This window comes from Phyllostomus discolor, chromosome 14 (genome assembly GCF_004126475.2).
Source record: "Phyllostomus discolor isolate MPI-MPIP mPhyDis1 chromosome 14, mPhyDis1.pri.v3, whole genome shotgun sequence".
Taxonomy (NCBI): Eukaryota; Metazoa; Chordata; class Mammalia; order Chiroptera; family Phyllostomidae; genus Phyllostomus; species Phyllostomus discolor.
In genome coordinates, this window is record NC_040916.2 from 1,889,607 (window position 1) to 1,915,359 (window position 25,753).

Sequence of the window (25,753 nt, forward strand, 5' to 3'; positions counted from 1 at the left end):
TCCAAAAGAAAAGGGATTCTTTATTTAATCAGCAAACTCAGATTCTTCAAGCCCCAGCCCATGGTGGGCAGCCTTCCCTTCCCTCTCCCTTCACCCCACCCCACCCCTTAGCCATAGCAAGGGGAATGGAAAATGAGAAGCAGAGAGGGCCTCTGCCAAGGCAGGCTGCCTCTAATGTGTGGTGAGCCCAGTCCAGCTGTGGCAGGATGGCAGCTGCCACAGACCTCTCCCTGTAAATTAAGTCCCTGCAGCCATAGCTGTGGGCAAGGCATTATTTGTAGAAGGCCTAAAGGCAGCATCGCTGACCCCCAGCCAAGGAATGGATTGAAGGCACAGAAGTCATGGGAGAAGAGGTATGAAGAGAGAGGAAGAGGCCCTACATTTTGGTCCCAGGGTGAAAAAGGGGGTCAGTTGGTCCAGTTTTTATAGGTTTGGAGAAGGGAATGTATTAGTAAGCACAGGGAAAGAGGCCATCACTGGGCACCCCCAGAAAAAACACACCAGGCCAGGCCCCCACCCTGGCACTCAGGGAATGTCACTGCTAAAAATATATATATATAAACCATCCAAGGGAGGGCAGAAGCAAGGCTGGGGGCAGATCAGAGGATCTGGCGTGGCATCCCATAGCCAGTCATGCCTGCCTGAGATGCCCCTCGGTTGGTGCCCATCTGTAACCCAATCACGTTCTTGCCCTCTTGCAGCTGGTTGTCCGAGAAGTTCCGAGGGTTCTCCTTGGACTTCCTAGGTGGAGATGGAGTGTCAGTTAGGAGGAGGTTGAGGATGCCCCAGTAATGTCTTCCCTGGACAGAGCACAGGCTTTGCTGTGACTTGAGTATTTGAGCCAGTTCTATCCTTGAGCCTTGAGCTCTCTGAAGCCACTGCCTCATCTCTCAAATGGAACAGTCCCATGCCAGAGAATTAAGTGAAATAAAGAATGTAAAAGTACTTTGTAAATGGCCAGCTGCTATAGCAGATCAGTTGTTTACTAGGGACGGAAATGGGTAGGCCTGCCCACAGCCTGGGCAGCCCCAGCATACTCACTTAGGAAACCAGTTGGGATCTCCAGAGAAATGCCCATCATCTCGGGCTACTGCCAGCCCACCCAGGTTCATCAGTGTTCGCTGTACACAGGCCATGTTCTTTCCTGGAAAGGAGAAGGGGATGTGTTGGCCTCAGCAGAGCTGGGGTCCTGAATGCCAGGGTTCTACCGCTATCACTAAATCAGTAGGCCAGGTTCCATTCTTTTCCTCTTTATCCCCATACCCTTTTCGATCCCAGCCCCACCATGGCCAACTTCTCCATAAAACACACAAATGCACGCACACACACGCACTGCACACAACCTTATTTTTTCTCACAGAGCCAGAAACCTGCCCCTTTTCGCTGGTCAACATGGCCCAGCCCAATCTCTGGTCTTCTGGATAACAGCACCATGGCCCCGGCTCACCTTCCCAGAGGTCCACAGTCTGGAAGATATCAGTGGTGTTGATGCCATAGCGCTCAGCTGCTTGCAGAAACTGAGAGATCTGCTCCATTTGCTTGAAGGCCATGGTGGAGGCCTGTATCTTTTTCACTGGGGCCTGCCCCTCAGGGTACAGTCCATTAATGAGCTCACACAGCACCTGGGTGAGGATAGCAGTTGTGCAGAGGTGAGGCCATGCCTACTGAAGATCAGAATGTACTACCCTCAGCTCCAGAAAGCTTGAACCACAGAGGTTTCTCTCCTACCTGAACATACCTGGAGTAAGCCTCAGGCTCTTCCTGACCAGCCTCTGCCTCTGGGCCAGAGTGAAAACCTCAATATTTTAATATAATTGACTAGAGTAACCCTCCCAACAGTTCTTTCCTTAGAGTATTCCATGTATCATCTAGGGCCCTCCACTGCAGTAAGGCCTATTCGCCCTCCCCTTTCACTCAGTGGGAGGATGGAAAGCATGAGTTCCCTCTGTGCTCAGGAAGAAGCTGGGTTGCATATGTCCTCGGTTCTTCAAGTGAAATAATCCCCAGGCCCCTAGACCCAGCTCTGCTCTCCCAGCACTTCCAGTAGGAAGGACCCCGCTCTCACTGTGCCATCCTTGAGCCAGTTCTGGAAATTCTCACGCCCAGGCTGGGGCCGGCCCACGTCCTTGCGGCACTGGGTGCTGATCCATTGGATCAGGATCTGCTCCAAGTCTGCATCGTACTGTTTCTCAATCTTCTGCTGCACTTCCCGGCTCAGGCCATAGGCAGGTCCCCTGTTGGCCATTCTGAAGTGGGGTAGTAGCTGGAAAGGGGACACACCCAAACCTTTCGTCAGCACTCTGCTGGCTGTGTGGTGGGAGATTCTGCCTACAAGGACACATGCAATATCTCCAGGGAGGGCCCTAGAGGAGAGAACAGCTGCCACATGAGGGAAATCTCATCTTGATCCCAGGACATGGGGTAGAATAGCACTACTCAGAGCTCTGGCCACACAGGCCAGGCTTCCCACTAGATTTGAATGGTTCCACTACTAAAATGGAGTACAAAGCCCACAGGATAGAATATGGGTTAAATGAGGCAAAGATTGGGGGTTTAGCCCTTCATTTGGAGTGGTAAGCTTTAGCAAAGGCAAACTGGTCATTCTAACCCCAATTCTTATTTTTTCAGCAGCCCTGGGAAGGAGAATGATAGGAGGAAAAGAGAAAGAATATGGAGTGGCTTGGGAAACCTATGCCAGGAACTACATGGAGGAATGGCAGGATCAACCCTTAATCAGCCACTGGGTTTTAACTCAACACCCAAGATTTGTTCTAAGAATTGTAGAAAACACTGAAGAGACTAAAGTTCCTATAGTGCCATTACAGAGACAAAATAAATGCATATGAAAGGGTAACAGTTGTACACCACAAATACCAAACTGCTCAATCAGACTATATGCTGTAGGAATTCAGAAGAGTACGGGCAGAAACAGCTTGTAGGGCTTTCTGGAAGAGGTAGACCTGAGAAAACCCTTCACAGATTTCAGCAGGCAAAAGGTACTTCCTACGAGAAACTAGGCAATAAAAACAAATTCTACTTTCTTTTATGGAAGCTGTGGTAGGTAGAATAATGGTCCCCCTCACCCAAGATGTCTGTATCTTAATTGCCAGAACTTGTGACTGTTACCTTACATGACAAAAAAGGAACTTTGCAGATGTGACTGAATTAAGAATCTCGAGACAGGGAGAGTGCCCTGAATTATGCAGGTGGGCCCAGTATACTCACAAGTGTCCTCATAAGCAAAAGAGGGAGGTGGGAGAGTCAAAGTGGGGAAAGTGAGAAGGAAGCAGAGGGTAGAATGATGTAGGACCATGAGCCAAGAAATGCAGGTGACCTCTAGAAGGTTTCCACCTTCTAGAAAGGAAAGGAAATGGATTCTCCCCTAAACACCCCATGCATGAGAAATGCAGCCCTGCCCACACCTTGGTTTTAGTCAATGAGACCTTTGTTGGGATCTTTAGAACTGTGAGATATTAAATGTACATTGCTTTAAGTCACTAAGTTTGTAGTAATTTGTTACAGTAGGACTAGGAAAAGAATACAAGCACCCTGGATGGTATTTTTAGGGAAACCTGGGAAGAGAGGGAGGGGTGGGAAAATACACAGGAAGATTTCTTTACCTTAGTTTGAGGACCAAGGTTAGGAAGAACTGGGTGGTTTCCAGACCAATGACCTACGTTGGCAGCATCTCACTGTGGGCAGTGTGTCCCCACCCACAACTAACTGCCTAGGTCCCACACACAGGGGCCTGTCAACAATGCTACCAATGCCAAGGGGTAGCCAGGACCCCATCCCCTCCCTGGATGGGCAATTTGCTGCTTAAAATAGAGCTAGCTGTCTGGTTGCCCATAAAAGGGGAATCCCCCAGGATAAGGCACCTGTGCTCAAAGAGAGGAAAAAGAGCCACTCCTTCCCACATCTGGCTCCTGGCCAGGTTAGATTTAAGGGATGAAGTCAGTCTGCCTCCCTTTCTCCCATGCACTCCAGATTAAACAATCCTGCCACCTTTTCAATGGGCCTTAAGGCTCAGCCTCAATACACATCACCAGGCCACAGGGGCAGCAGCTGCCCCTCAACCCTTTCCTGCTTCTCAGCCGCAGTGGTCATGTCTCAGGCCAGCCCCCTCCCCCATATACAACATGGCTGCTCCTTTCCACTCCAGCTTATCCAGCTACACATTTCCTGCAAAGATCCTCCCCATAAATCAGTTATTTTTAAACCACATTAAGAGCAACCCACCCCACCCCACTTCCCCCAGCCTGGAGGCCAGGCCAGATAAATGTTGGTCTGGGCCTTGACCCCACACCACCAGCCACACACACTCACTTGGGGGAGGGTAGGCAGTCCAGCAGTTGAGGCCTGTGGAAAGGAGACTAGATTTCCCCCAGGCCAGCCTCAACTGCTCAGCCATCACTCAGTCTATGACCTGTGACCCCTGCCACACAGGGCCATGGCAGGCAGCTTGGGAGGAGGGGGCAGAGGCTGGGGGATACTGCCTTCTCCCAGTAGGCCACCCTTTCCCAGCTCAATTTCCAGACCTCTCTTCTGGGAGCAGCTTCACTATGGTCATTTCAGCCTTAGGGCTGTGTGTCCATGGACCCAAGTGGTCTCAAGCCCAGGGATCATAGAGGCCCAGGGAAAGAAAGGGCAAGAGAATGAGTAACCCAGGCATCAGGGTTAGGAAGGGAAAGCAGGCCTGAAGCCTGACCCTTCCAGTGTTCCCCACAGGGAGGACAGACCCACTCTGGACACAGGGCGGATTCTGAGGGCTCTTCCCCCACTCTGGTGCCTGGACACAGCTGGCAGCATCACAGCCACCAGCTGCAGTGTCCAGGCTCCACTCTGGAGCCATTACTCCAGAGCCCTGAAGTGCTAGAGTCATAGGGCAGAGCTCCCAGAAGGGGCAGACCTAGCCAGGTCCAGCCTGTGGCAGCTGGTTCTCCTTCCTACCCCCACACCAGCAGGCGAGGGCTGATGGACTTTGGCTGCTGGAGCAGAAGTGGCCCACCAGGACCTACTCCTGCTCTCCCTCAAAGGAAGGGAAGACAGCCAGTTGCCTGCTGGGGTAGGGAGAAGCTGTGTGGGAGATACCTATTGCAGACAATCTACTGGGAAGACAACAGCTAACCAATTGGGGGGTGGGTTGGCTATGAGTAACCTAAACTGGAGATCTGCCTGCATCTGTGGGAACAGCCCCACACCCCAAGCAGAAGGGTACAATAGTTGGGAAAGGAACACAGGCCACAAAAGGCACTGGGGCTCTAAGCCCTGCCCAGACCCTGGGCTGGAAGATTACCTCACCTCCCAAACCAATGCCAAGGAAAAGGCGGATCCAGGGTGGGGGTGGGAGGTTTGAGAGTTCCTGGCTAGAGGTTTAATTGGGAAGAAAAAGGGACTCTTCATTCATTGTGCAGATAATACAGGGGAATTTCCCAACTCAGATTTAGGATTAAGACTATAGTAAAAGGGCAAAATGGGGGTACCTGTCCCCAAAGCAAAGTACCACGTGGAACAAGCAGAAGCAAGGATGGTGTGAGACCTACCAATGGGGTAAGCCCCCTCACCACCAATAGTCAGTGAACAGGAAAGAAAGTTGAAGCTACACAAACAGGAAGCCACAGGGCCTGCAGGAGGAGGGGTGAGGGGGGTGTTGCCATAGCTTCTGTGTACCAAACAGGCCCTGGGCAGGGTGGGGGCACCAGGCAGAAACATGCCCGCAACACAGAGGAGTGATGAGGCAGCTCCAAGCACAGGGGCAGAGGTGGGTCCTTGGGAAAGGCGCCAACTCACTGCAGTTCTCAGGAACAGCCAGGTGCATGCAAGGCATTCCTCAGGAGGCAGCTGTGGAGGGTACGGAGTGCATTTGGAGAAGCTGGGAAGTTTTGAGTTTTGGGGCAGAGAAGTAAACTCAAGGAAAAAGTTTAGGAGAAGAAATGCCCTGGGAATATAAGATATATATTATGAGTTAGAGGTGCATACCTGAAAATTCTGTTGGGAGAAGGGATGAGGTAAAGAAAGGATTAGAGGCCAATCCCCAGGGGACAGAAGAGGCACTGGGAATGAGGAGAAAGGGACTGCAGTTGGACAAAGACTACTTGTTGGTTCTGGAATAGTAAGGCCGTGTTGGCCCCACTCTGCCTTAGGCTCTGCAGTTTTAGGTCATCCCTGGACTAGGAGAAACTGGGATGGGAGTTGAGCTGGGAAGATATCCCTGTCTTGTGCCCCGGATTCAGAGAAAGAACTAGGGAGAGCCCATCCAAGTCTCCTGCACGGGATCTCCACAGCAGTCCATCCTCACTCTCACTTCCACGGGATGCCTTCCACTCCCTGATACTAAGTTCCCCCAGAACTTTCCCAGTGTGGACTCCAGGAGGCCTGCAGGGTGGGAAGGCGGTCAGGCCACTTCCGATCCTACAGGTCCAGCCCCCTCCTAGCCACACCCTGGGCCGTTATTGTGAGATGAGTCACACGGCCTGCAGGGCCTGCAGCTAGGGTGACACAGTGGTCTGGGGGTCCCTTCGGCCACCCTGCCCGAAGCAACCACCGGCTTTCCAGTGGGAAGCACGGGGTGGGAACCTCGGCTCACGTAGGGGCAGGAGGGCCTGGCAAGTAGTCGTCCCTCCCATCACCGCCTCACACAGGCAGGGCATCCCGGTTGGCTGCAGTCCCCAAATGCCTGCACTACGGGAACTCTCCTGGGTAGACTGAGGCTTCAACTCCCTCCCGAACGGGGAAGGAGAGACTACTGTGGGACCCCAAGCGCAAGCCCGTGACCCCGAGTACCCAGGAAACGAGCTGGCAGAAGAAATAACAGAAAAGACAGCCTCAGGGCGCAGAGGGAAGGCAGTGCCTGCACGTGCTACTGGGACCAGGAAGTGCAGGGTCGCACAGTGCTGACCCAGGGACCCCGGGACACTCCGGCGCTCGGGGCCAACTAGCCAAACCTCGACTCCCTCCTTCGTCACGGGAGAGGACCCAGGGCTGAAGCCGGCGCGTGGGGCACAGTCCCTGAGCCCCTGCTCTGGGTGGATGCCCCGTCTGTGCACTCACAGCATGGCCTGACCTCATCGCCCAGCAATGCGGATCAGGGCTGGGGGCTGGATCTGACCGCGCGGGGCGAAGCGGTCACTGGACCCTCTCCCAGGGCCTTTGATCTGCAAGCTCAGTGGAGCAGGTCCCCAGGAGGGCTTCTCGCTTTCCAGAGAACATCCCCCAACCCCTCTCAAAAAAAAAAAAAAAAAGAAAGAAAAAAGAAAACTTCTTACCGTCTGGTAAAGAGCGCGCACTCCAGGAGGGCTGCAGGGCGTGTGGAACGCCTGGGCTGGGCTGGGGGTTTTCAGCCGCTCCTTCCTCGGACTGGGCGGACTGGGCGGACGGGGGGCGGGGCGAGGGCTGGGAGGGTTTAAAGGCGCAGTGGCGCAAGCACTGGACGGTGGTTAGAAGAGGCTATGAATGAGAGCTTGGGCTAAAGGATCTGGGGAGTCTGGGCCTCCAAACAGCGGCAATGTCTTCACCCAGGACAACTTCTATCTCCCCACCCCAAGGCCCATAGATTTGTGCCCCAGTGGGAAACTTTCTACCTAGGGTTAGCTCAAGACTGTTGGGCATATACGTTGGGAAGAATCTTGGTTCAAAAAGGGTGAGTAGGTAAATGGAGGCACAAGAAAACACACTTCCATCCCCCACCGCGCCTCAAAACTGACTAGGGTGTGACAGGATTCGGGCTTGCAGGCCAAGACAGCACTGGCGCCTACTTCAAGCCTAGGCAGGAAAGCTCAATGAGGTCATTTCTGCCTGGTGCCTGAGAGGTGTGATCAGTGCTAGGACCCAGGGCTCAGACTCGGACTACTCTCCTCGTCATCTTCTGTGACTTGGCATTTCTCCTTAATCCTGGAGAGCTCAGAACAGGAGGTTCCAGTGGAGGAGGCTGACAGTTCAGTCTGAGTAGAAGTGAGCACTTTGAGGAGCTGGAGTGCTCCCCCTCCCCCCTTCCAGGCTTCTGTGAGAAGTCCCCTGGGGCTGAGTCCCTGCTTACATCCATTAGTGGAGTTCTTTATGTATGCTAGAAGCTTATCACACCTGGTTTTTAAAAGACATCAACTAGTGTCCTCCCACTTTCCATTCTCTTCCCCAATCCTACCACCCTACATTCTAGTACCTCCAGGTTTTTACTCCTCCTTCACACAGGCTATTCTTCTGTCTGGAGTGCTTTTCCTCCCTTGACAGATTCTCTCACCTGCTCTGCCTCTCACCCACATTTGTTGACTTGTGGACAAATTACTAAAGCACTGGACCCCTCCATTTCCTAGTCTAACAGTACTACCAACCTCAGTTGTAGAGAACTAACCAATACATGTAAGGATCTTAGAGGAATGCTGGCACATGGGGAGTGCTCAGCTATTAGCTGTCATTGTTCTCACTCTGTAAAAACTCTGAGGATCCCCAACATGAAGCATTTGTCCCAGCCATGCTGTAAGCATTCACTGTGTTGACTCCTTTGTGCTACCACAATAACCAACACATTGCTTTATCAAAGAACTTACTGCATCATACTATAACTATTTCAGTTGTCTGCCTCACTGACAAGAGAGTCCCCAAGGGCAGACGTATGACTTAGTGAACTTCATATTTTCTCAACATCTAGCTTTATGGCTGGTCTTTAGTAGCTGACTTCAGTAGACAAGCAATAAATGCTTTTTGAATGGGTATTGCATACACCTCCATTCATTTAGGAAGAGTCCCTTGTTCTAAGGGCTCAAGATTTTCCCACTTCCCTCTTAGATTCAAAGCCAGACGACACAGAAACATTTTCCAGATTTTCTTTATTCACCCATATAAAACATTACCCAGACTATGAACACACACACACACACACACACCCTCTGGTAGACCTAGGATCCCTGTTCTAGTCCCCAGGCTCTAGGGGCTCAGCACATACACCCCACACTATGCCCACTCAAGCCCACAGTCAACATCTATGCCTAAGTCTCAAAGGGGCATGGGCAGTTTCCTAGGCCACAGCTGGGTCTTGCTGGGGCCTCCTTTGCAGGGTCCATGTACCTTCACCCTGACATTAGGGTGTTCACAGCAGAGTGGCCTGTTCAGAATGAGGGACTGGCTGCCAATAGGCTGGTAGCCGGGCCCTAGTGGCATCTTGGCGGCGGCGGAAGGCCAGGAATTCTTCCCGAAGTGCGGCACAGCGGGCCTCAGGCCCAGGAGTATGGGCAGTGTTCAGGAGACAGCCCACCTCTGGAGTCTTGGCACCTGCAACAGGAGGGCAGAACAACCAGAGGAAAAAAATCTTGAGGTTGACTGGCACCATAAACTCCCCAGGGCTGGCAGGTCAGATGAACCAAGGGAGAAGAGGAAGAGCCTGGGGCCCCAGGCCCAACGGGAAACAGACTTGGTCCTAAGGCTGTGAGAGAACATGGACCAGCAAGGCCAGGAATGCCTGCCTTTTTGGAGAGCTCACACACCTAGCTCTGACTCAGCTTCAAGTCGGGGTCGAGGGCCAGCCAAGCCCCGGTACAGAGTCTCCAGCAATTCCATGTCCCCAGTGAATTCTGAATCCCATTCATAGTTCTCATCCACAGATGTGTTCCTCCTATAAAAAGGGCCAAACGTGTGGGGTGGGTGGAGGAAGAGTGGCCAGAAAAGCCGAAACCTAGGCTTCCCAAATTCAGATAGGGCCATGAGTCTCCCCTGAGGATCCCTAGACTTCAGGCCAAAGCTTCTAGAAGGAGACAAAGTCTCCTGGCCCCAAGGTGGGAGTGGAACAGAGAAGGCAGAAGATACTAGGAGAGGGGTGGGGAGAAAGTCTGAGATGACAGGCAGGACTAGGGCCAGAGCAGGGATGGGCAGGGAGTGCCCTTACCTCTTGCTGACTGTCACCACATGGTCCCTTCGGGGCCACCTCTCAGGGCCACTGGCCCAGCTGCTGGTGTCTCCTGGAGTGGGGCTGAGGTAGCTGCCTCCTGCTGAGGGGGCAGTGGAAGGGGGCCGAAAAAAAGAGGCACTGCCCCGCCCACTGCTCTGGCTGGTGAGGCTGCCCCGAGGGGCACCAGGGACAAGGCTTGAGAGCAGCCGTTCCCTCAGTGTCCAGTCAGCCAGTGCTGTGTATGCAGGCTCTGTGACAGCCCCAGTACAGACTACAGCTCCAGGAAGTACTGCCCTGGGGGATCCCGGGGGGGAGTCCAGGGGTTGAAGGAGAGGTGAGGTCTGGCAGGGCTGAATGTCCGTGTAATCTGAGGGTACAGCAGAATCAGGCTCCTCAAAAGGGGGCCAGTCCCCATCCACATTCATCTCCCGGAAGAAGGGCAGGCTCAGGTACTGGAGCAGGGGTCCTGCACCTGGCAGGGGACTGGGTGAGGATGCAAGAGAGGGCTCCACAGGGCTGATGTCTGCAATGCAGAGGGGCTGGGGCAGCCCACTGGGGCTGCTGCTGCTGCTGCTGCAGTCATAGGGCCTGGTCTGACACTGGGCCAGGGTCCGAGGTTCGACCTGCTCAGGGCCTGACCTTTCTTGGGAGGTCCCCACATTGGGTCCCATCACAAAGCGCCCATCTGGTCCCCGGCAAATGGGCTCCAAGGGCAAGGGTCCCCAGCTAGGTGAAGGATCTGGAGGGGAACTGGGGGGTCTAGTGGGTTCCCCACAGAGCAGACTCTGGCACATGCTGGGGACTGGGGAAGCCTGGAGCTTCAGCTTGGCCACACTGTCAGGACTGCCTGAGCCTGGAACAGACCTAAGGAAGGACAAGAGATCAGGTTCTTTGGTAATGGCCAGCCCTTCTCCCAGGAGCCAACCTCAGGCCTGGATAGGTTTGGTACACAACAAAACAAAGCTAGTAAAGCAAGTGAAAAAGGACTCTCATGGAGAGGTGGAGAGAGGCACAAACACTGGACCACCCCCAGGCTGGGGCTCTGCAAACCCATCCTCACTTCCTTCTCACTTCCGTTCCACTTCCCAGGACTCCCACCCTGAGGTACAGAAACAGAAACCAACAATAGGGGCACACTGTGGGGAGGCAGGAGGAAGGACTTACAGTGGAGCTGACAGCCGGGGTGGAGAGAAGATAAGAGGTAGATCTGTAAGGGCAGGAGAACCAGAGGTGACACAGGCAAACCGAGGGCCTTCCAGGGCCCCAGACGTAGACCCTCGCCCAACAGCAGGTGCCCAGCTGGGATAGAGTAGGCAAGGCAGGGTGCAAGGTGGAGAAAGGAGGGCTTTCCTCGAAGTAGGAGACACTGATGGGAGTTGGCCCTACCTTGGCGGAGGTGCTTGCGGTGGCGGTGGCGGACAGCCCTGCGTTGGCTGGTTAGGCAAGCAGCCAGGATGCTCACAAGGACAGCTGCCCCTAGGAAGCAGAGCCCACCCAGAACGCCGGCCAGTACAGGCTGTGGCAGGAGGCCTGGCAGCTGGGTGCGTGACGGGTAGACCTCCAGGCCTGTCGAAGGGGCCAGGAGGGAGGGTCAGTGTCCAGACTCAGTGGGCTCACAGCACCCTAGGCCCCAGCCTCAGCCCTCCCTCCAGGTTCTCACCAGAAGTAGAGACGTTGGCCAAGTTGCTGGGATTGCTGACATAGCCACCAGCCAAGGCCACAAGGCGAAACTCGTAGAGAACATCCTGGGAGTGCAGGTGTCCAGGAAGGAGGTCAGGACCCAGCCTGACCACCCACCCCAGCCCCATTTGGAAAGACACAGCAGTTGAAAGGTTAGGATGAAGCAAACAGAGAAAGGTGGTCAAATCTTGGTGAGACAATCAGATTTGGGGCATGGAGCAGGGGCCTGGAGAGCCGTAGGAGAACCTCCTGTGCCAACCTCCCATACTAACCTTAATAAGGCCAGGCACCAGCAACTGCATTTCCGTGCCTGCCACAGCCCGGTCCAGCACCTCCCAGCCCTGGGCGCCTTGTCGACCCTCTAGGATGTAGCCATCCAGTCTCTGAGGGACCAATTCTGGGGGATCCCAATGCAGTAGTACCCCCCGGGGTGTCCTCACTGCCACCAGACCTCTGGGAGGGGACAGGGGAGGTGCCATCTCTGTCATAGGAAGCCTGGGGGCAGCTGGTGTGGTAGAAAGCCCTAAATGGGATAGACAGGCATGGTAGAAATAGGATTTCCAGTGCCCTTCCCCTGGCTTTCCAGAACCCCCAGTGTCTAGCCATTCTCCCAGATCCCCTAAAGACAAGCCTGGATCATCTTCTACAAATTCCTCTGGGCCCCAAGCTGCTCAGTACCTCTGACCCCTCCCACCCAGATCCTCTCCTATCAGGGCTTTTCCTGCCAGCCCTTCCCCATCCTTATCTGCTGCTCAGGGGTGAGAGATCTCTCACCTTCAGGGGCAGACAGAACGATCTCGCTGAAGGGCCCACTTCCCAGCTTGTTCTGAGCTAGGACACTGAACTGGTACTGGCAGTGGGGCTGCAGCCCTGGTACAAGGAGGTGAGCAGCCCCCACAGGCACCGCCAGGGACACCCAATCATGGTGGGCTCGGTCTGGATGCTTGGCCCTGGAGGGGACATGAGGAAATGGAGGTACCTCATCAACTAGGAAGACCAGGAAGCTTGGAGTCCAGAAAGCTGGTCTCGCCCCTCCCCTCAACTATCCAGGGTCACCTAAAGATTCTCAGTAAATCAGCCAGCAGAGCTGGGGCAAGGCTGGGATAGAGGGTGGGAGAAAGGGCAGAAGGCCAGAGAGAATCAGGGTGGGGAAGAGAGGAATGGCCTGTAGGCCACTCACAATGGGGTATACCAGACGCTGAATCTCTGCAGATAACCACCATCAAAGCCAGGCTCCCAGGAGACATTGGCACCCTTGGGCAAAGGCACCACGGACACATTGGTAACAACATGGGGGCTGGTGCCTGGATAGGGGGGAATAGAAGTAGGGATAACGGTCAGGGCGATAAGGAGCCTGGAGCCTCTGCTCTCTACCCATCATTCCAGGGATCCCCCACCCACTATCCCCAGCTGAGCCTCCAAAACTGATTCCCCATCTCCTGTCCCATGTGACTTCCTGCAGCCCACAGCCAACTATGCAGACACTAACCCAGCACGTAGACATACGTGGAGGTGGCCACTTGGGCTACAGCATTGCTGGCGATGCACTCCCAGCGCCCATGGGCCTCCTTGGTCAATGGTCGAAGGATGAGGCTACTGTTGCTGTCCACCTGGGCCTGGCCCTTCAGCCCCCGGCCCACCTACAGAACCACTGGTCAGCCCTAAGGATACATGCAGCCACCCCTCACCAAAGGCGCCACCTGTCTCTCCGGGCAGCTCCAGCTTCCTCCCCACCCTGCCTCTGAGAATCTTTCCCTTCCCACATCCTCCTTTCTACAAAATGAACAGGGACACAAAGAGGAAGGGGTACGCTGGCCAGAGTACAGGCAAAGCAGGCTCAAGAGCCTTACCTTGGCCCAGGAGACAATAGGAGGAGGGTCTCCTTGAGCAGAGCAGGGGATGAGTAGCTCCCGCCCTACTTCTTGGAAATATTCTTCTTTGGGCCGTTCTAGAAAAGCTGGGGGGGCCTGCAAGCCAGAGTTGGCATTGGGAAGGGCCTCTCTCATACTGCTATACCCTTTCTGGGGCTCCCAGTACCACCACATCTCAGCCTCATCTCTCACTATCTCCCTAGTTCCATGTCTCTATTCCCTGATGGGCTAGAGAAGGCTGAGGGGCTGGCAGGTCTCCCTGGAGGTGTACAGGCTCCTACAGAACACCACCAGAGAGGGAAGTGGTGTGGTCAAGGTTAGTGAGAGTAGGGGTGGAAAGAGTATCTGACTGTGGATGTACTGTGTGACTTATGTCCCATTTCCCTAGTACCATCTCAGCAAATAAATAAATAAATAAATAAATAAAATTGGGATGGCATCTGACAGCTGCTGCTGTGACCACAGGAAACACAAACTTGAAAGCCCCCTAACACAGCCCTCTACCAGTCAGTTCTCCACACAGGGTGCATCTTCAGCCACATGACCCACTGCTGCTGGCTCACCGTGAGCCTCACCTTGAGCAACACGCGTGTCACTGGGGAGGGCCCTGCAGTGCCAAGACTATTGTAGGGGGTACAGGAGTATTCTCCCAGAACGTCCTCATTCCCCAGGGCAATGACAAGTGACCCTTCTGGGCCCTGGGACCAGCCAGGGAACTGTAAGGAAGACATGATAATGAAAGAAAGTCAGCAGAGGCAAGAGCAGTGAGGACAGGTACAAGAAGCCCACAACTATAAAGAGAACAGCACAGCTTCACTTTCTAAGCCTGACCTCTCAGCACTCGTCCTCTGTCTCTCCTAGAGAGGGGCCACTCACAATGGCTGTGAAGGCTAGAACTACACAACTCCAGAGAATACAGTGTGAACAGCACCCCAGCAGTTGAGCTGTATGGGGGCTCCCTGCTTACTGGGACATCATCTGTTTGTCTTCCCAGCACTCCATGACTAAACTCAGCATCTTCCACCCCAAATCAGATCCTTTTCCTGGCTTCCCTATTTCTCCATTAAAGGTCCCACTGTCCTTACTAACATCTAACTCCTCCCTCTCCCTCCCTCCTTCATCTATATACTCACCAGGTCTAGCCTCCTAAGGAAGGCCTACTGTCTAGATGTGAAGCCCATCTACCCTCATGTCCTCCTCTCTAACTCAGGATACATAATCTCTCATCTGGACCACTTCAACAGCCCAAGAACCCCTCGCCCTTGCCTACTCTCTCCCCCTCCATTCCATCCAACAAACAACATAGCTATGATGCTATCACAGCATTGCTCAAGCAACTTCACTGCCTCCAACTGCCTTTAGATTTTTTTTTTAACGTTGAACAAAAACTTATTGAGTACTATTATTGAAGAAGCCCTGGAGATACTAGGATTACAAAATGCAATACTAGCCCACAAGGAATTTATAGTCTTTGCAGACAAACAAAAGATCCCAAACTCTTGGAATGAGGTAATATTAACTTGCCATCCAGAGTTCTTCCTTTTGGCACCATCTGTCTTTCCAGCTTTCTCTGCACTATTCACATCCACATAGGTACTCCCACCAAGCAGGATAATTCATTACATCATAGATACACTATATTGTTTTTTTGCTTCTGAGCCCTGGTTTCTGCATGAAAACCAAACCTGGTTTCTGCATGTAGGGCTACCCTTCAAGGCCCATCACCAAAATCCCAGACTACAGCTGATCTATCCTAAACTAATCCCTACAAGAAGGCACTTCATCCCTGGCCTTCCAGCAAAGTGTTTCTATTGCTGTCCTTCCCCTTTCTAAGCTGTGCCCTACTTAAGCATGGAATCTCACTGCTCTTGCTCCACATGCAACACATTGCACATCACCTGGTATTAAGTGTATGTTCTAGTAAGTGATTTGAATTAAACTGAACTAACTCTACTGCAGAAAAAAAAAAAGCTGGGACCTTCATTCCCTTGCCCCAAGCCTGTAACCCTGTAACCCTGTAAGCCTGTACCTTCTCCAGCTGAAGGGCCTGCCCATCCTTGGTCCAACTGACAAAGAGCAGTGGGGGGTTGGCACGAACTGGGCAGCGGATCACCCCACGCATGCCTATGGGCAGGGGTGTCTCGGGAGGCATCGCTGTTGCCTGGGCTGGGTCTAGGGAAAACAGTGGCAAATTATGCAGGAAGACCTTGGCCTGGCCCATGGGGAGAGAGCTTTGAGGGGAGCAGGGGTCAGTCTTACAGAGCACGGTGAGGTAGGCAGAGGCTGAGGGTGGGTGTAGGAGGCCATTGCTGGGCACACAGGTGTAGAGGCCAGCATCATCAGGCTGGACAGCCTGCAGCCACAGGCTTCCATCCACCAGGATCCGCACTCGTGACTGCAGGCGGCTGCAATATAGTATGTGTGGGGAAACATCCAGGCCATGCTCAGCCAAGAGGCCTTAAAGACTATCCACCAGTACCCTACCTCCACCCTCCAGAGCCCCACCTAATGTGGAAGACATTGATACTGTCCTGGAACCAGCTATAGGTGAGGTTAGCAGGGTACGCCTCAGCCTGGCAAGCCAATGAAATATCCTGGGAGGCATTGACCGTGCTGTTGTTGGGGGGCACCACGATGACTGGGGGTCCTGTGGGGGAGCACAAGGGGAAGGGGCATCTCAGTCCACAGTCTTCCCAGAAACCTGAGTTCACTTGTACTGTTATTCTTGGACCTGCCCTCTGGAACACTCATTCACTGAGTTTCTCCTGCCCAGAACTCTTTCTGTGCATGTGTGTGTGTCTTGGGGAGGGGTATCAGGTTTAAGTTTCCATTCATTTACCCTCTATACCCTCATCTGCCACATCTCAAACCACCTCTATGTTTCCTCTCCTAATCTAAGTACCCAGTACCTTACCCCAGGCTCTCCCACTGATGGCCATCCATGCACTGAACAGCCATTCATTCTTTGGCTACGGCAATTTCTGCTCAAGAACCCACAACGGCTGCTATCTCCTACCATTTGAAGCTCAAAACTTCTAGACCCAGCCCTCTTGATCCAACCACTCCCTGCCTGGCCAACCATCTTTTCGTATGTCAAATCTTAGGAACAACTCTTGTCAGGTCAGTGTGGGCAGCTCACTGTGCCCTGTGCCAGGCTCACCACATCCCTGGTCCTTTGCTCTCTGAACCCCCAGCATGGAATGCTCTTCCTAAGAGCCTGGCCGAACCACAGATCCCCTGCTCTAACTTCTGCTGCTATACATGAGTAGTCAATAATAGGCAGGCCAGGAGCTCTGCTAAGCACTGCACTGCATCATCTCATTTATTTAACCCTCAAAAGAGCCTCTGTGGGAGGAATTACTGTCTCTACTTGATACATGAAGAAATGAAGGCTCAGAGGCAGAGAGGTTGTGAGGTGTAACTTGCCCAAGGGCAGCAGGAAAGGTAAGACTCACCTTCAGGTTTTGCCAACACCACAGACTTTGCTCTTAACCATTACCCGGCACTGCATTTCCCAGAGAACCACAGTTTCTAAATGGTCTTACTTTCCCACATAGATGAGAGACTCTATAAAGGCAGAGTCCAGGCCTGTTTCTCAGCTTTCCTTCTAAAGGGAAGGTCTTGGCCAAGAATTACTATGTGCTGCTCACTAATTAAATTCTTACCACAATCCTAGAATTTGTGGTGTCAGATGAATCTCTTTATATAATAGGGAAACCGAGGGTCAAGGGGGTCACATGATCTAACACCAGCACACATGCTCTTTCCACTACACCATTATCACTTTGCACTAAATGGCTATCTCTCTGTTTACTAGCCCTTTTAAAATTTAAGATGCTAATTTTAGAGGAACAGCGTGCATTGGGAGTTTCCTCATTCTCCTCGGGCCCCCATCCTAAGGCATACGTCTCCTCCAAACTCCAGCCATATGCACCCCCAGCCACAAGTCAGGCCTCACACAAAGGTGTCCCAGATCCCAGCTCTTCCCCCAGAAAGCACCTAGCACAATCAGCTGGGTGGTGTGGGTGGTGCTGCCCTCAGTACTGGAGGCTTGGCAGGTGTAGGTCCCAGAGCTGCCTCGCTCCACCCGTCGAATCCACAGCGACCCGTTCTGCACCTAGGGTAGGAATTGAGGGGGCAAAACCCCTTCAGCAGGCCTCAGACCATGCACTTCCAAGGCTGGTCAGCAGAGGGGGCAGCACCCCAGGTTCAGGATACAGAGACAAAGCCCCTCCTCAGGCCTTTGCCAGCTGTCCTCAGCCCCTCTCCCAGGCCCCCACCAGCTCCTCATACTCTCTCTGGTGCACCCTGCCCACCAACACGCTTCACCTGCATCTGGCCATGGCCCTGGCCAAGGTCCTGTCCTTGGAGCTTCCAAGTCACATGAGGCTGGGGGCTGCCACGGGCCACACAACGCAAGGTCAAGGGCTCCAATTCCTGAACTTCCAGCACCTGGGGAGGTGTCTCCAGGAACTGAGGGGGTGCTGTAAAGAGAGAGGCATCAGGGGCTGCTAGAAGGGATATCAGCCTGAAGGCAGAGACAGATCAGGGCTGCAGCCCTCAGCCCACCCAGCTTCAGAGGAACACCCAGCCCAGGGACACCCTGTCTGTGGCACTCAGGGGATGGGAGGGGCAGAATGTAAACAGTGAGAGAACAAATAAGGGTGTCAGCAAGGGTGGAGCAGTTGAACCACCCTCCTCTCCCTCTATTGCCAGCCAGGTGTCCCATCATCCAGCTCCCAGCTTCATACAATTGACCATGAGAAACACCCAGGAGCCATTAGCAGAATCATCTTCGGGGCTGTGCTTGTCCAGGAAGAGCACGCGGCACTCGTACCAGCCCTGGTCTTCCACCCGGAGCCCCTCGATCTGGAGAGATGCTCCCTTCTGCAGCCGGACTCTCCCTGGAGTAAGAGTCCTGAATCAGGGTCACACTGATCATTCTCAGAGGTAAAAAACAAGACCAGTCTCTCCCAGTTACCCTGATAGAGTGGGGTCCAGAGAGGCACAGAGGGTCAGTGAGGGGAGTCCCTCTGATCACTCCTGCCTTTCAGCAGCAGAAACCCAGTCTCGACAGAGAAACTCAGAGCTCAGGACTGTTGTGGGGAGCAGACTGAAGAGCCAACATTTAGTATCCTTGGAATCTTTAAGGATCTGCCCATCCCTAAGCTTTCTGTAGAGCAAGGGATGGATCCCATGAGTACACCTCCTGCCAGAGGACTCTGTCCACAGAAGCCTCAGCAGTGTCTGGGGCCTGTGCAGATACCCAGATCTACCCTATTAAAGTCCCTAATCCCTCAGGGCTATTTATCAGTGGCCTAAATGCCAGAGTCCAGCCCTGCCAGGCAGCAAGGTCAGCAGCTTCCTCACACATACCCTCACACCCCAGGGTACCGAGGCCCCAGCTGACCACAGCCCAGCAAACCTCAGTCAGCATTCATACGACACCACCAGGCTGAGACAAAGGGTGCCCCCAAATCTCTCAGCACCTCCCCTGACAGCCCTACACCCCAAACAGCTTCGTAAGTCCCTGGCAGTGCAACCTAGAAAAAACGGCAGCTCTGCTGTATTCACCTGGACAAGTTACTAATCTCAACTCCCGTGTATTCATCTGTAAAATGAGAGAAATGTAGGTGGGGTGGAGGGGAGAGATCATGTAGAGGAAGCAGGCAACAGAATGCCTGGCATCAGCAGGTTCTCAAATAAAAATTGGTGAACAAGTAAATGAGCTCAAGATTTGAAATCGGCAGCCTGCATTCGATCCTGGCCCTGTCCCATACCTGGTAACACATCATCTCCCTTTTCCTTCTATCAGTGAATGGCACCACCATACATCAAGTCACCTTACCAGAAACCTGGCATCACATATTCTCTCCACTATTGATCCTTCTGCTTGATCAGTAAATCTTTCAAATTCTACCCCCTAAACATTTGTCCCTTTTCTACCACCTTCACCTTAGTCCTAGATGTCTTTCACCTGCGTTACTCCATTAGCCTACTGAGAGGTCTCTCACCTCCAGCCTAGCTCTCTACACTCATCAGCTGCCCACCCCACCTTGATCTTTCATATGGATAAAAGACACAAGTCCCTTAGCATTTTGTCCACTCTAACAAACCAGACTGTGCCCCAAATTAACCCTTCCTAATACTAAAAATTCTAAGTCTGTTAGTGCACTCACCCACTCCAATCTGCTTCCATTGTACCTCTAGGTGATTTTTCTGAACTATAATCTAAACCTACAGTCCCCCTAATGCCTTCTGAGAAGAACAATCAAGTGGAAGCCAGATGTGTGGTGGTAGGCAGGGACTTTTTTTCTCCAAATATGAAGTACAGAGGTGTGGATTCTCTAGCAAGGGTGGACCTGCTTAAAGGGCTTGGTGTTTAAATCCCCACCTAGATTAAGCCTAGGCCTTGAGGGTAAATATTTAACATAATCACACCCTTCCACCCACCAGTGAGATTCCTCAGTAACCCTAATCTACCTTGCCATAGACTGCATTCTCCTCTAGCTGCCACGTGATAGTAGCTTTCATTGTGGCGATCTTCAAGCTCTATAAGAAGGCAGAAGGAGGGAGGGAAATTGAGTGCTGAAAATGGGCTGTGCAATATTACACACTGTTAACCAATTTAATCACTCCAAAAATTCCATTACATAGAAAGAAACTAATGTTACGCTTCTTTCCAAAACCACATGACAAAGCCAGGCCTTCTTTCTCCAGATGGCCATATTTTCCATTGCACAGTGGTATTATGATCACATCAAGCTCAAGGTATTCAGCACTGAGCACACTCAGTGTGCTCTCACTGTGGGATACTGGTAGCCAGTGGGTAATTGTTCCCTATGTGTGTTGTGTGTTAACCAGAACACCCAGTGAAGCATACTGAATGTCCAAACTTTTCTGTGCACTATGGACTACTAGACCCATTACAGAAGAACAAGATGGCCAGGGCAGGCAGTCCTGAGTCCACATGAGTCCTAGGTCTACCTCCTGGAGGCCCACTCTCCACCCATAGGTCCAAAGACTGATGGACTTGAGACCTCCTAGCATTCAGGAATATATAAATGAAGCAGGAGATGTATCCCAGCTCTCACAAGTTCTCAGAAGGCAGGGAACCCACACTCACATTCATGTGCAAGCTCACATACACACGGTTCAAAAAATGGTGCTAACTGTGCCCATTCTGAGATTATGAAGCAAAAAGAGTACAGAAGGCTTCCAGGAAGCTGTGGCCGTGCAGAGGATTTTAGAGGACAAAAGGCAGTAAGGGAAGATGACTAGATGGAGCAGGGGTGTTCTAAAGCAGAATGAGATAGCTGATTTGTATCAAACAACTCAGGACAGAGAAAAAACTCATGCCCCTTCTGCTGTTTGGGGTACCTTGAAACTCCCAAGAAATACAGCACAAAAGTCAAAAACCAAAAGCAGGCCCCATGGATTAGAAACACTGGCCTAAGCCCCACCCCAGGAAAGGTGAAGTAGAATAAGGCATGCCTCTCTTTCCTCTGATGCCTGGTCACATTTCATACCACACAGACACTCTGTCCATGCTGGCACTTCACACACAATAGCTAACTTTATCCTAGTATTTAGTCCTAGCTGGTTTTATACTGCTTTTTACTGCTTTCATACTAGCCTATAAATCCAGTCTCCTCAAGTAGACTGATTCTAGAATCCTCAGTGGTTGGAAGCTTTCCCTTTGGTACAGTCCCTAAAGCTCCAGTCACTTTTGTGGTGGTTCCTCCTACATTCTAGGCATCAGCCTCACACACAGTCCCAGGCCATCCCCTTCATTTGCTCAAAGAGTTTCTGACAGGACAGCATTGTCCTTAGTAACCTCTACCTCCCGTTGCCTAGCAACAACAGTTCCCAGTCCCCTACACAAAGGATGAGAGGCCCCTTCCACACTGGGAGGCAGTAGTTAATGGGCACAGGGGTGTCCCCCTTCAATCCCACCCCCAGGAACATGACTCTGCAGACTAGCCGTGGCCCAACCAGGAGCTCCAGACTGGGGGTAGGGTGGACACAAAGAGTAGAGATAAAGCCCCAGAGGTTACTGCGCACAGCCCTGGCAAACAGAAAAGAAATCCCACAGCAGCAAAGTTTCTGGCCAGACCTCAATACAGGGCAGGGGGTAGAGGGAAAGAGAAGAGTTGCACATCTGTCTGGTGGAGTCCCAGGAAAAGCCCTTCTTCCTCTTCTCCCTTGCTTTAGTCAGGCATCTTCTGCAACTGCCCAGTCTCAGTCAGCCCACACCCCTTCCAGACTGCCAGCAGAACTAGGAAGGGAGGACTGGTAGGCATGGCCACTTTCTCTCCACTTGTCTTAAGCAGGGACCACTTTCATCAATTCTCAGGGGTAGACATATATGCTCCCACTAGGCTGTTTGCCAATTGCCCCCAGTTTGAAAGTAAACTCTTCCCTTGGGCAACCTCCTCCCCTTTGCTCAGCCAGCCCCTCAGAGCTCAACCAATCCTATGGATTCTTCAAGATTCAAATTAAAAATGGAAAAAGGAAAGCCCTGCTCCCACCATCAATGACCTCCCTAGGTGGCCTTTCTTGGGCTTCCCCTCCTAAGCTCCTAAAGGACCCAACCTTAGGCCCTCCCATACTGCCTTGAGACCTGCACTAAACCTCTCAGATGAAGGCTCCAGCCAGGATTAAGAGGAAGCTGAGCCTTTTGAGGGAGCTAGCTGGGGCCCAGGGAGGCCTATACACAATTTTAAAGTCCATACAAGAGCCACTTGAAGCAGCAACCCAGCCCAGCCCCTTCCATTTGCTGATCTTTTGGGAACCTAATCCTCCCCAGCTCATGTCTGTGCACACGCTCTGTAATAAAGTTCAGGTCGAGCCCCCCTGAAGAAGCAGACAGGTCATAGACCTACCCACCCTGCTGTCTCATCAGCCCAGACTCTATAGGACTAGAACTCCCAGACTAGCATTAAAGATAGTGGAGGAGGGAGAGGGCAGGGGAGTGAGCTGATAGCAGAGCCAGGGACCAGGACAAGCCCATGTAGAGAGACCAGGAAAGATCAGGATGGAGTCTGGGAAGTGTCATGATGAGATCTAGAAAAGTAATTAGAGAATTAAGTTGGATACTTGAAACAGGGCTGCAGGATCACCCTCAGAAGAGACCACATGGTGTTCTAAACAGCACATATGTTAGTGTGCATGAGAATGAATGTATAAATGTAGCTTGGAAATACAGTCATGTTTATTAAGCAGAATTGAAGAGGTGGAACTGGAGGTGACGTCAGGGCAGACCCAGACAGTTAAAGAGGAACCCCAACCCCAGCCATTCTTTGTTGGTCATCCCTCTGACCTATAGCTCTTACCCACGTAATCAGGGTCCACTCGGGGAGAGTAGAGTCCAAACTGGATGAAGATGGGAAGCAGGAACCCAAAGCGTAGCCACTCAATGACGTGTAGAGGGGGCCGGCCAGCTGGAGGCAGCAGATCACAGCCCAGCACAGCACTCTCCCCAGCCCGGCCCACCACAGGTACCACCTCAGAATTCCCTCTACCTGCATGGTGGGTGGCATGAGAGACAGCAGGGGCCCATGTCAGGGCTGGGAGAGGAAGTCTCATCGGTGTCTCAGGGGGCTCCCTAGGACTCCGAGTAATTGAGGGAACCCTCAACTTCTCCAGAACCCTTACATACTCACAGAGAACCCCTGTGGAACACCCCCACCCAAAACTAACAGGGAGCTCTTGAGTCCAGCTCACCGTCAACCCCTTGGCTGATGATCAGGCTGAGGATGGCCAGATTGAGACACCAAACCATAGCCCAGCTGCCTGCTCACCCGGCCCCCCCTATCCACAGGGGGCAAGGTGGAGGGGCCTGGGACGTCCACAGCCCAGCAAGCCTGGCCGATCCTTCTGATCAGATAACAGGTTTCAGCTCGTACTCTTCTGGACAGTTAGGGCTTAGCTCACGAAATATCTGAGGAAGCTGTTCTCAGGAACACCGCCAGACCTAAATGCCAAAAGCAAGGTGATATGCTAAGTTGGCCAATATTGGAAACTAGGAGAAATACAGTTAGTGAAAAGCTAGGAGGAGAGAAAAGGAAGAGAAAGGAGATGAAGCAGATAAGTAGGAGGAAGGGTTTCAGGAGACCAGAGATTTTGACACCTGCCCCTTGGCAAGTAAGGCCTGGGATGAGAGCAACAGGAGAAGGAGAAAGTGCTAGACAGGTCAGGACATGATAGGAGCAGATCTTAGGAAGCACAGAGGAATTCTGGGGAAAGTCATTTTACTAAGGTCCTCAAAAAATTGAAGCAGGAGGGAACTGGGGGTTCCTATTACACTCAGAAAACATTTTCAGGAAAGTATGGAAGATGGAAAAGCCATCACAGCCCAGCCTCCTCTTCCTTCTTTTTCCTTAATCATGATTCTAATAAAAAGGTGGCAGGTAGAAGGTAGCAATAGTATTGTCTCCACCACCACGGTGACAAATAAGGACTTTGAAACTCTCCAAGAGCCTCACTCAGGAGCACAGAGCCAGTCAAGGGCAAAACATGGATTAGAACCCCCTGAAAAGGGTCCCCATGGGACTCCCACACAATTCCTTGCTTCATTTTCCTGACCTCTGAACCCTGGAAGCTGGGGACCAGTATCTCTTTCTCTATTCAGCCTTGGAATACTGCTTTAGCAGTGAGTGAGTCAGCCAATGGGAAAGGGGGAGCTGCCTCCTTCACCATTAGGAGCGCAGGCAGCACCCTCCAGATCTGGGCAGGTCTCTGGGCTGGCAGCTGGTGCCACTTCTTCTTCATGATGCTGCCAGGCAGCCTCCTTCCACTAGACACCCTGACCCAAGTGCTTCACCCCAACTTCTGCCACTTGCTCCCCTCCAATACCCTCAGTGCCCAGGATTTGCAGGATCTCCCTTAACCAGCCCTAGGGGCATGGTCCATGAAATTCCAAAAGAGCCTTGAGTCCATAGGGTAAGGCCTGGAAATGGAGGGTAGTGGGTGGATTGCTGCCTTGGGCCTGGCAAATCCAAGAGGACTCTCCTCCGGGCCTCTACCCCACTCTTGGCCTCACAGTTCCCAACTGGCTATAAAACATCCCCAAGTCTCTCATCATGACCCCTGCCTCTACTTGATGGCCCTGTGCCTCCCGACAACTCATGGGAAAATATTCCCCTTGCTCCCCACTGCCTCTAGCCAGCTCTCCCATACTTCCCCAACAAATTTCTTCCCAAGGGTATAGGAACCGCCAGTTCCCTTCTGGCTCACTTTTCTGAGAACCTCATCAACATAGGTTTCCCCAGAATTCCTCTGCTTTTCCTAAAAATTTTCCAACTCCTCTGCCCCCAGCATGTCCTCACCTGTCCGGTTTCAACGCCCAGCACTCCTTCATTCTCCCAGTATCCCCATTCCAGGTGTCTCTACTTCTCATAGTCCCGCTCCCCAAATGCCCATTTTTCGAACCTGATCTCCAACTGTATCTGGTCTAATGTGCTTCAACAAACTCCCCGTCTCCACCAGAATCTCCACCCACCCACTTCTCCCACCCACTTCTCCTCGGAATTTCCTTCCCTGTAATTCTGCCTCAGCCCACAATACATTTCTGTTGCCCCACCCCCAATTTCCTTCGCCCTCGCCTTCTCCAAACCCCTGAACTCCGTGCTTTTGGAACCCACCAACGGCCAGTCCCCTACCCACCTACACACACACACCCGCGCGCATTACCTCCAGAACTCCTCCAGTTCCCAAGGAACACCCATCCACCAAGAATTCCACTTCGCTTCCCAGAACTCCCCTAGTGTTGAGCCGCAGAGAATTCCACTTCTCTGCAAGAGTCTCCTGCGTTCACCTGACTGCCTGACTCCCACACCTTTATCCCTTACCCCAGACTGCGCTCACATTCCATCCCCTCCAAAACGCCCACGCCCTCACCTGCAGTTAGCCGCTCCGCTCCCCTCCACTCTCCACACAATAGGGGGCGGACCACCTCCCCGCCTCAGACACCAGGCAGCACCTCCGGTCGCCCTGGAGACAGCCAATCCTCGCTTGCCGCGGCCAACGGAGGCTAAGAGGGTGGGGAGGCGGGCGCGACCCCCAGGCGGCTTGGGACTTGTAGTTCTCTGCGAGCAGGACTCCGCTGCTAGTGGGCAGGTCGCCCTCTGGTGGAGAGCTGTGCGACCAGCCGCGGAAAGGCCGAAGGGGCGGCTGGTCAGGGCCCTTGCCGGAAGTCGCTGGAGCCGGCCCTCTTCTGTCTATGTGCTCGCCCTCCTTCCAGCGAGTTCTTCCTTTCACCCCCTCCTCGCCCTAAACGGCTTAGAGAGCCGCAGAAGCTGCAGCCTGGGTTGAAATCTGATCC

At 52.8% G+C, this 25,753-nt stretch overlaps 2 protein-coding genes across 10 annotated transcripts; both read right to left on the reverse strand.

Moving 5' to 3' along the window:
• TAGLN2 (transgelin 2) lies at positions 1-22,703 on the reverse strand. The gene is made up of 7 exons (XM_028530557.2): positions 22,699-22,703; positions 16,928-16,933; positions 7,266-7,268; positions 2,066-2,263; positions 1,448-1,622; positions 1,042-1,144; positions 1-741 (listed from the first exon to the last, which is right to left on the reverse strand). Exons 4-7 carry the CDS (start codon positions 2,243-2,245, stop codon positions 600-602), a joined length of 600 nt encoding a protein of 199 aa, XP_028386358.1. The 5' UTR covers positions 2,246-2,263; positions 7,266-7,268; positions 16,928-16,933; positions 22,699-22,703; the 3' UTR covers positions 1-599.
• IGSF9 (immunoglobulin superfamily member 9) lies at positions 8,804-25,609 on the reverse strand. 9 transcript variants are annotated; one of them, XM_028530555.2, is made up of 21 exons: positions 25,330-25,602; positions 23,155-23,404; positions 22,764-22,952; positions 18,180-18,332; positions 17,758-17,912; positions 17,428-17,545; positions 15,934-16,075; positions 15,688-15,833; positions 15,458-15,600; positions 14,004-14,144; positions 13,408-13,524; positions 13,047-13,197; positions 12,738-12,861; positions 12,332-12,507; positions 11,830-12,080; positions 11,538-11,622; positions 11,264-11,443; positions 11,042-11,084; positions 9,875-10,741; positions 9,477-9,604; positions 8,804-9,264 (listed from the first exon to the last, which is right to left on the reverse strand). In XM_028530555.2, the coding sequence occupies exons 2-21, from the start codon at positions 23,210-23,212 to the stop codon at positions 9,083-9,085; spliced, it is 3,549 nt and encodes a 1,182-aa protein (XP_028386356.1). In that variant the 5' UTR covers positions 23,213-23,404; positions 25,330-25,602; the 3' UTR covers positions 8,804-9,082. The 9 variants fall into 9 exon arrangements, with proteins under 9 accessions (XP_028386356.1, XP_035871449.1, XP_035871450.1 ...); XM_036015556.1 differs by having other exon boundaries at positions 15,458-15,833; positions 25,330-25,609; XM_036015557.1 differs by lacking the exon at positions 25,330-25,602 and adding an exon at positions 25,123-25,257 and having other exon boundaries at positions 15,458-15,833.
• Between the last annotated feature and the right edge of the window lie 144 nt (positions 25,610-25,753).